The sequence below is a fragment of the Homarus americanus genome, unplaced genomic scaffold (genome assembly GCF_018991925.1).
Source record: "Homarus americanus isolate GMGI-L3 unplaced genomic scaffold, GMGI_Hamer_2.0 scaffold34921, whole genome shotgun sequence".
Taxonomy (NCBI): Eukaryota; Metazoa; Arthropoda; class Malacostraca; order Decapoda; family Nephropidae; genus Homarus; species Homarus americanus.
The window spans coordinates 19,513,848-19,524,556 of NW_024741901.1; the positions used below are offsets into that span (position 1 = coordinate 19,513,848).

Below are 10,709 nucleotides of genomic sequence, written 5' to 3' on the forward strand. Positions count from 1 at the left end.
TCTTCACCAAGTTATCTTGTTTCATCGCATTGGGGTAAAAGTTTGGGCTTTAATTGTACTGAAGGAACTTTACCTACCTCGTTAAGTCCTTCAGGTGTTCACTGTGGCCCAATATTTGTAGTTAACATTTAGCAAGTTTTGGTTATCTGGTGTGGATGAGCAAGTAACTAATGGTAAAGTTTGTAGAACCCAAACTCTCAGAATTTGTGTGAATGAAAAATGACTATCCTGTGAGAAAAGTTTTATACCATACTGAGTAAGGCTACAGGAGCAGATGCTCCTACCAATGGTGTAAAAATATTCAAGTAGTATCACTGCATTGTAAAATGTAAATCTAGTTCAACAATTTTCACAAGATGTGAAAATATAAACATTTTCTTAGAGGGATGTTTACCAAGTACCGAGGTGGAAATGTTATGAAGGTTACAGTCGTCTTGACAACAATGTTTACCTCTGCTACCATAACGTTGATGAAGAGTAATTTGTGCTAAGATTTACTTCAGGGGACTTTGTTATCACGTCTTGCCAAAAGTTCCTTACCAAGGTTGACAAAACTAATAATATTGATGTTCTAGAATGTTAATAATTACAATACCTGATATAGTCTCTTGGTTTATGCTGTATATGAGGATTAACAGAGAAGGAGTAAGTGATTTACTACTGATGATAATTTCACCATAAATCATCTACAATTCTCTTACACGTCAGTAACACAATTTCCTTACTGTGTTGTGGCCTTAGACAAGTGAACCGTGACAACGGTGAATCCCTTGTGTCTAAGACAGCTGAGAATCAGGTAGATGTGTGTTAGAGCTGAGTATGAAGTGGACCGGAGTGTGACACAGTAGTCAGTGATGTAGAGTAGGGTGTAGGCGCTGCTGACTCATCTCCTGTAGCAGATGTTGCAACTATTCACAGGAGGTTTTCTGGTCTACCACTTGCCAGTCGGACACATACTGGCCAGTCTTGGAGAAAGCGCGCACCTTGATTTCATAGTCAGTGCAAGGTTCGAGGCCTGTGATTGTGTCCAGTCTGTATTTATCGTTCAGTCGTCTTGTTGTATGTGCATTATGGTCCAGGTCGATTTCCATGATGTCGTACCCAGCAACACACTGTGGGTTGGAGTTGGGCTCCTCGAAGTACACCTTCAGAGAGGTCGGGTGGACCTCGACCACACTCAAGCCCTCCACGTGACCAGGTGCTGTGGAACACAGTAATTAATAGTAACCTTTAAAGCTGCAATCGAGAAAGTGTTTATTTCACCTTGCTTAAGAAATGATAACTATCACTGTGGGTAACACGGGCTACTTGTGGGTAATAAAGTTACTGTGGGTAAAGCAAGGTAGCTGTGGGTAACACAGGGTAGCTGTGGGCAACACAGGGTAGCTGTGGGTAACAGAGTTACAGTGGGTAAAACAAAGTAGCTGTGGGTAAAACAAGGTTGTAGTGGATAACACGGGGTAGCTGTTGGCAACACAGAATAGCAGTGGGTAAACAGGGTAGCTGTGGGTAACACAGTCTAGCTGTGGGTAACAGAGTTACTGTGGGTAAAACGAAGTAGCTGTGGGCAGCACAGAATAGCTGTGGGTAAAACAGGGTGGCTGTGGGTAACACAGGGTAGCTGCAGGCAACACAGAATATCAGCGGGTAACACAGAATAGCTGTGGGCAACGCAGGGTACCTGAGGCTGAGAGTAACACAGGGTAGCTGTGGGTAACACAGAGAAGCTGTGGGTAACACAGAGTAGCTGTGGGTAACACAGGGTAGGTGTTGGTAACACAGGGTAGGTGTGGGTAACACAGGGTAGCTGTGGGCAACACAGGGTAGGTGTGGGTAACACAGGGTAGGCGTGGGTAACACAGGGTAGGTGTGGGTACACAGGTGTGGGTAACACGGGTAGTTGTGGGTAACACGGGGTAGCTGGGTAACACAGGGTAGCTGTGGGTAACACAGGGTAGGGTAACACAACAGGGGTAGCTGTGGATAACACGGGGTAGCTGTGGGTAACGCAGGGTAGCTGTGGGTAACACAAGGTAGGTGTGGGTAACACGGGGTAGCTGTGGGCAACACAGGGTAGGTGTGGGTAACACTGGGTAGGTGTGGGCAACACAGGGTAGATGTGGGTAACACAGGGTAGGTGTGGGTAACAGGGTAGCTGTGGGCAACACAGGGTAGGTGTGGGTAACACGGGGTAGGTGTGGGTAACACAGGGGTAGCTGTGGGCAACACAGGATAGCTGTTGGCAACACAGGGTAGGTGTGGGCAACACAGGGTAGCTGTGGGCAACACAGGGTAGGTGTGGGTACAGGGGTAGCTGTGGGCAACACAGGGAAGGTGTGGTTAACACAGGGTAGGTGTGGGTAACACAGCCAGGGGTAGCTGTGGGCAACACGGGGTAGCTGTGGGCAACACAGGGTAGGTGTGGGTAACACAGGGGTAGGTGTGGGTAACACGGGGTAGCTCTAGGCAACACGGGGTAGCTCTGGGCAACACGGGGTAGCTGTGGGCAACACAGGGTAGGTGTGGGTAACACAGGGTGTGTGTGGGCAACACAGGGTAGGTGTGGGTAACACAGGGTAGGTGTGGGTAACACAGGGGTAGCTGTGGGCAACACAGGTGGGTAACAGGTAGTGTGAGTAACACAGGGTATGTGTGGGCAACACAGGGTAGGTGTGGGTAACACAGGGTAGGTGTGGGTAACACGGGTAGTGGGCAACACGGGGTAGTTGTGGGTAACACGGGGTAGTTGTGGGCAACAGGGTAGCTCTGGTAACACGGGGTTGCTGTGGGCAACACAGGGTAGGTGTGGGTAACACGGGGTAGGTGTGGGTAACACGGGGTAGCTCTAGGCAACACGGGGTAGCTCTGGGCAACAGTAGCTGTGGGCACACAGGGTAGGTGTGGGGGTATGTGTGGGCAACACAACAGTAACACTGTGGGCAACACAGGGTAGTGTGGGTAGGGGTGTGGGTAACACAGGGTAGGTGTGGGTAACACGGGGTAGTTGTGGGTAACACGGGGTAGCTGTGGGCAACACGGGGTAGTTGTGGGTAACACGGGGTAGCTGTGGACAACACAGGGTAGGTGTGGGTAACACAGGGTATGTGTGGGCAACACAGGGTAGGTGTGGGTAACACAGGGTAGGTGTGGGTAACACGGGGTAGTTGTGGGTAACACGGGGTAGCTGTGGGCAACACGGGGTAGTTGTGGGTAACACGGGGTAGCTGTGGACAACACAGGGTAGGTGTGGGTAACACAGGGTATGTGTGGGCAACACAGGGTAGGTGTGGGTAACACAGGGTAGGTGTGGGTAACACAGGGTAGGTGTGGGTAACACATGATAGCCGTGGGTAGGGAATTAAAGCAAGGATCCATCGTCAACTCACCAGCTTCGCCAGTGTTGGTGAAGTTTCTGACGGTCTCACTATGGATGCCTCCCGGGGTGACCACAGTGATGCTGACGTCGTAATGGGTACAAGCGAGGAGGTCGGTGATGGTGTATTTGCCACTGGTATCCGTCACATTCACACACGTCTCGACAGCAGACTGGTCGTCGTTCCAGCAGATAATATAGAAACCAATACAGCGGTCAGCCTCGTTTTCGGCCCAGCTCACTTCGATAGAGTCCTCGCTGGTTGTGTCCACCACAACGTATTTGGGCGGCAAAGGCTCTGCCAATACAAACTTTACTTAAGGACTTAACAGTGTTGACTCTCTGGCTACTAGAAGTCACACACACTTTTCATAGTCTGAAGGTAAAGAGAATAACAGCAGATTATGCTATTCAGAATGGACGAGTGACTTACTTACGTCAGCATCTTCAACTTGTATAATATTCAAAGTCCACGTGTGGTGGTGTGTATCTGAGCTTAGTTGTATCAGGATTTTAAAACTTTCAGGTAAAATGAACTTAACAATGAATGAAAGAGAAACTATTATTTTTACTGAGATAAACTAAAATTCCTTTAGTTCACTACGTAAGAGTTTCTACACACACACACACACACACATATATATATATATATATATATATATATATATATATATATATATATATATATATATATATATATATATATATATATATATATATATATATATATATATATATATATATATATATATATCTTCTCTACACGAAAAATACTTCCTTACCGGTGTCATTGGTAGCTGCCTGTTTGCTGATTGAGACGCTTTCCTGGCCCTTCTTGCCGATAGAAGTTATGTTGATGAGATACTCAGTACAGGGTTCGAGGGGGCCGATGTTAGCGTGGTGATCGTAGTCATCACCAAAGTCCTCCACCTGGTGGTAGCTGAAGCGGCGTCGGGATTCGACTTCACCATAAGTGATGGAGTAACTGTGGACAAAAGTAAGAATACTTGAGACAAGGATGTACTTGAGGGAGTCTCACTCGAGAGGGTTGGTCGTCTTTAACGCAGGACAGTGCCATTCTGGAAGGAAGCTTTTAAAAGAAGGGCACTACCTGGATGTGTTGGTTATTATCATTACAATTATTATTATTAGTAGTAGTAGATATGATAACTAATATTTTATACACAAGCTCTATATGGAGAGTTCAAGGGCTACATATAAATGTGAAATATGAAGAAGGTATTAAGACTCTTCAAGAAGGGAATATAAAAACTAGCTATTTTCAACCTTGAGGACGTACATTTTCGTTTGGGTCATCCCTCGTAGTTCATTTAGTTTACCTATGTGTAAGGTCGTCCATGTCAGTTTACCTATGTCTTCAGTCGTTCCTATTAGTTTACCTGTGTGTGAAGTCGTCCCTGTTAGCTTACCTGTGGGAGGTCATCCATCTCACTTTACCTGTGTGTTTATCTGTCAGTTTATCTGTGTTTGAGGTCGTCCCTGTCAGTGTTTGAGGTCGTCTCTGACAGTGTTAAGATGAATTACTTACTCCTGAACACAGAGAGGGTTGATGGCAGGGTCGTTCCACTCCAGTTCGATTGTACTTTGGGTAGTAATTCCCACCTTCACGTCCTGGGGCGTCCCGGGTACTGTTCATAGTAAACCTTAAGTATTAGTATTTCACAAAAATATACCTCCTGTATGACCTTCCTTCACAAATCTTCTGTAACTTTTAAAAACTTCCGAAACTTCCCTTTGGCTGTATTTAGCTAGATACTAAGCTTTGTTATCTTATCCTCTTCTACCATATTACTGTATATTTATATTAATGACAACCTATTTCTTTATCTATCTTGTTATCTTTTAACTTTATCTTAGATACTTCCCTCTTACATCTTTTAACTTTATCTCAGATACTTCCCTCTTACATCTTTTAACTTTATCTCAGATACTTCCCTCTTACATCTTTTAACTTTATCTCAGATACTTCCCTCTTACATCTTTTAACTTTATCTCAGATACTTCCCTCTTACATCTTTCACTAAACCTCTCCATTCCTCGTCATTCAGTCAGTTTATTCTTTCTTTCCCAGTCTACGTATCTCCTCCGTTGTCTGTAAACACTGACTTTAATATATCATGTACACTCAATTTGCTCAACCTGACACTCTGCGTGTTCTTGGTACAATACATTTCCTCACCTCGCACACTCTCAGTGCTGCTTTCTCTGTTGTCTCCCCAGCCTTTATTTTTATGTCCAATCTCCTTATTGCTGACTTACACACTTCAGTCACACTATTTTACACTCTTCAGCTCCTCCTGGTCATCTGTTGGTACATACCTACTGTTGACCTAACCCAAATTGTTGACATGTGCACATCAACCAACACTGACTAACAACTAAGTGACTTATGTTCTTCCAAACACTGTTTAATTCTAACCTTCACACACTTAGCCACAGAGCACACCTCTGTCTTCTCTACTTTGATATTTTATTTTTACCATAATAAAGGTAATGTCCGTCCGTCCGTTCATCCATCCAGTCCTACACGGAGTTGCTCCCGTTGTGTAATCAACTTCCTCATCTTCCATGAAAGTTTCAGTAACGAATCACGTGACTTATGAGGGATAGAAATATATTTTCTAACATGAATTATGTTGCATAATTGTAACCAGCATTTACCGTGTTTAGAGCTTCGATTACATCTCTAAATTTTGAATACAGCATATATGCTGAACTAAACTCAGCATGTCTAATAATTGTGGCTGAGGTAACAAAGAGATCGACCTACCCCCATCCCTGGTAGTGACGTCCTGCTCCAGCTGGGGTCCCTCTGTATCACTGGGCGTCACGGGCGTCACAGTCACGTGATACTCGCCGCAGGCTTGTAGACCAGCCAGGGTGATGGTGGTGTCCTCTGTCTGTGTGAGGCGAACATCACCAAAAACTGGTATATATAACACCACCTACCATACTGCCTCACCACCACCTACCACCACCTACCATACTGCCATACTGCCTCACCACCACCTACCATACTGCCACCACCACTGCCTACCATACTGCCCACCACCTACCATACTGCCACCACCTACCATACTGCCTCAAGACTACCTACCATACTGCCTCACCACCACCTACCATTAACCCCTCCACACCACCTACCATTTTGCCTCACCACCACCTACCATTTTGCTTCACCACCACCTACCATACTGCCTCACCACCACCTACCATACTGCCTTACCACCACCTACCATACTGCCTCACCACGACCTACCACTCTCTCTCACCACGACCTACCACTCTCCCTCACCACCACCTACCACTCTCCCTCACCACCACCTACCATACTGCCTCACCACCACCTACCATACTGCTTCACCACCACCTACCATACTGCCTGACTACCACCTACCATACTGCCTCACCACCACCTACCATACTCCCTCACCACCACCTACCACTCTCCCTCACCACACCTGTTCACTTACCGTCTCACAGGTGGGTGTCGGGTCCTTATCCAGCCTGTAGCAAACCTTGTAGGACTGGACACATATTGGGTTCTTGGTGGGGGCGTCCCATTGTAGAGTTGTACCCGAGTCGTCCTCCGAGAGGACCCTCAGGTTGGAGGGGGAGCTCGGCGCTGCTCGAGTGAGAAGTTATGCATAAACATTCATTCAGTTGACTGTATAAGCATTAGTGTTTGCTTAGATACTTATATGGAAGAAAATGTATTCTGTATTTTAAGAGTAATACGTATCTCCAAAATACATATACATTGACACCAATACAATAACACAATACGTAATGTACACATTCACAGGATGATATACATAAACATTCACACAAGGTAATATATTAACACATGCAGTATTCCAGTCCCAGACTTACGTAGATCGTTAGTAAATCCACTGATGGAGGAGGTGTCTCCGTTAACTGACCCGCCATTCACTGTGTCATCAAAAACAGGAGTTACATCAAAGGTGTGTTCCTTGCAGGCATCAAGGTAGTCTATGATGGTTGTACAGTGAGCAGCAGGACAGCGGAGATCAGTGCTGAAGTCATTATCGGTAAGAATAGTGTACTTGTGGAGCTTGTATGTAGGATCTCCTGCCACGAAGTCCCACTCCAGTGTTATGGAGCCATCACCACTCGTTACCTGCAGGTTCTCGATGTGACCTGTTGAGGAAGATGTTGCTTACGAGTTTTGTTATGGCTAGATTTACAAGATCTTATTAACTCGTTATGTTTTGTAAATTATATTGAATTATGACATTCCTTGAGTGAGCCAGTGAGGATGACACTTTCATCTGAGCATTGTGAGTCTGAGAGTGAAGGACGAGAAGCGGGCTTTGTACTGTTACATTGTGTCTTGTAAACTAAGAATGTCTCCTGCCTCCTGGGTGTGTGGAAGGGGAACGTCATGTGATTTATGCATGGAACAAAGCGCTGTGTTCATTATCCATGTGTGGAACAAAGGTCTCTACCTCCGTGTTAGGAACAGTCAACACCTCCCTCGTGTAGGGGAAGGCAGAGGTCATCATCGATCTGTGAAACTTGATAAACTTTCCCAAGGACTTGTGGAAGACAACTTGTGAACCACTAAAGTGTTAACTAACTCCCACTCGTATAGTTTATTTCTCAAGACAAACTTCACAAGTCCCCAATTTTATCCACAGATAATAAATCTTTAAAATATAAAATATGTTAAAAATGTTACAAATAATGTGGATTAAATACAACTTTGTTGTTAATAAAAGCCTCACCGAAATCCTGCGCAGAACAGAGAGCAACGGCCGCTAAGTAGAGGAAGATTTTCATAGTGCAAATGACAGCTTCACCCAGAGAGATTTTGTGCAGTTGTTCTCTGGTTCAGTGCCGGAGAATCTCTGGACTGAAACCATTACGCTGAGGCTATATAAACCTGACATCTTCACGAAGGCTTAAAAATGAAAAAATCCGAAACTGTCTGAAAATTATTTGACAAACTGTTTACGTGAGAACGTCACACAACTTTAGCCTCTGTGTCCTGGTAGCAAAGTGTTCAAGAATCAGTAAGACACAACTGACGCACTGCTCTGATTGCTGACGTCTCTGGTGTGAATAAACAGGTGTGTGCGTGCTTGAGTCCCTAAGATTGTGCCCTTCAGTGTGAGTGTGTGTGTGTGTGTGTTTTACGAATTAAAATGCATCCGCCACACTTTAGAATGAGAGTGGCCGCTTGTTGGCTATGTCCCTCTATAGCCAAAATTAAGTGCACCTGCAAAAGATAAAAAATAAAATATAAATCAGCTATGTTAAAAACTGTTTCAGAAGTGACAGTATAATTATCTAAGAATAAAAAAAAAAGCCTTGAACATGATCTATAGTTGCCACACCAGTGATTCCTGCCTTTGTTATGTCCTAAAGCAATGTGTTTTTTCTCGTTTCTTCCACCTCGGTTAATGATGGGAAACACCACAAGAGAGAGAGAGAGAGAGAGAGAGAGAGAGAGAGAGAGAGAGATCACACCGTTAAAGACAGTTACATGATATTAAATACAGTTAAAGGTCAAAGTCTTTCGTTGGCTGTTGACGTGGGGACACAGCTGTTGTCTTTCTGATGACTTGTCGGGGAGGGAAGGAGGGAGGGGCGCTGTGAACCTGTGCCTCTGCTGATTGGGGCGACTGTGTGTTAGTTCCCTTCAAGGACACTGCCGACCTACTCTGGGGCTGCTGACGCACAATGAACTAGGGGACTTGGGTATTTACACTGTCCCTTTATTCCCATTGTTTCCTGACTTCCTTGATAATTATGTTTACTGAGTTCCTTGATGCTTGTGTTTACTGAGTTCCTTGATGCTTGTGTTTACTGAGTTCCTTGATGCTTGTGTTTACTGGGTTCCTTGATGCTTGTGTTTACTGGGTTCCTTGATGCTTGTGTTTACTGAGTTCCTTGATGTTTGTGTTTACTGAGTTCCTTGATGTTTGTGTTTACTGAGTCCCTTGATGTTTGTGTTTACTGAGTTCCTTGATGTTTGTGTTTACTGAGTTCCTTGATGTTTGTGTTTACTGGGTTCCTTGATAATTATGTTTACTGAGTTCCTTGATGTTTGTGTTTACGGAGTTCCTTGATGTTTGTGTTTACGGAGTTCCTTGATGTTTGTGTTTACTGAGTTCCTTGATGTTTGTGTTTACGGAGTTCCTTGATGTTTGTGTTTACGGAGTTCCTTGATGTTTGTGTTTACGGAGTTCCTTGATGTTTGTGTTTACTGGGTTCCTTGATAATTATGTTTACTGAGTTCCTTGATGTTTGTGTTTACGGAGTTCCTTGATGTTTGTGTTTACTGAGTTCCTTGATGTTTGTGTTTACTGAGTTCCTTGATGTTTGTGTTTACGGAGTCCCTTGATGTTTGTGTTTACTGAGTTCCTTGATGTTTGTGTTTACTGGGTTCCTTGATGTTTGTGTTTACTGGGTTCCTTGATGTTTGTGTTTACTGAGTTCCTTGATGTTTGTGTTTACGGAGTCCCTTGATGTTTGTGTTTACGGAGTTCCTTGATGTTTGTGTTTACCGTGGACAAGGGGCTGGTTACTCTGACCTATAATGGCTGCGCGTCTATACGGGATCAGGTACCTGTGAAAGATGACACTTTTCATTTGTTTCTTATTGTTGCTGTAGTTGTTTTAGATTCATTTTATTAAGCAACATTCTTTGGTCTTCGTTTCTAGAATAAACCGCGGTGAAGTTTGACAATTAGCTCGCCACATTATCATTGAGGGATCGGGGTTATATCGGCCTGGTAAAGCAACTCTTAAGGCCTCCATCAAAAATTGGCGAACGATATATCATAAGTCTCTAGCCATGGATAATGTGAACTTAGAGCTATTTAATGTTGATCCGTTAAGAAATATACGCCACCAAGGGTAAAATATCCCTTTTTTCTAGTGTTATTTTATGACCTGATTGTGTGGGAAAATCCAAGTCAGTTCTTCAGTCAGTCTAAAGTTAAGATTATTTTACTTTTAAATCTAAACAATGACGCTTTCAATCAAGTATGTGAACTTCTCTACTAACACACACACACACACACACACACACACACACACACACACACACACACTCTCTCTCTCTTAAGGACACACATGTTTATTCCCATCAGCCCAGAACAAAAAAACAAACATATTTTTAGTCGTTGCTGTTAAAAGGCCTCATCAGCACACACACACACACACACACGCAGGCTCAAACCCGTGTAAATTACTTTCTTAAACAACCATGGAAGATCTTAGCATCTACAGGACATTAAAAGGTTTAGATTATCTCAGAGGAAGGGGGTGCCAGGTGTATCAGAAC

The 10,709-nt window shown here is 44.1% G+C and overlaps 1 protein-coding gene across 1 annotated transcript; it reads right to left on the minus strand.

The window, feature by feature from the left end:
* Window positions 1-226: 226 nt before the first annotated feature.
* On the minus strand, window positions 227-8,282 carry LOC121876336 (tyrosine-protein phosphatase Lar-like). Its single transcript, XM_042381407.1, has 8 exons — window positions 8,143-8,282; window positions 7,268-7,555; window positions 6,868-7,019; window positions 6,165-6,294; window positions 4,923-5,022; window positions 4,156-4,358; window positions 3,387-3,671; window positions 227-1,201 (listed from the first exon to the last, which is right to left on the minus strand). Exons 1-8 carry the CDS (start codon window positions 8,195-8,197, stop codon window positions 909-911), a joined length of 1,506 nt encoding a protein of 501 aa, XP_042237341.1. The 5' UTR covers window positions 8,198-8,282; the 3' UTR covers window positions 227-908.
* Between the last annotated feature and the right edge of the window lie 2,427 nt (window positions 8,283-10,709).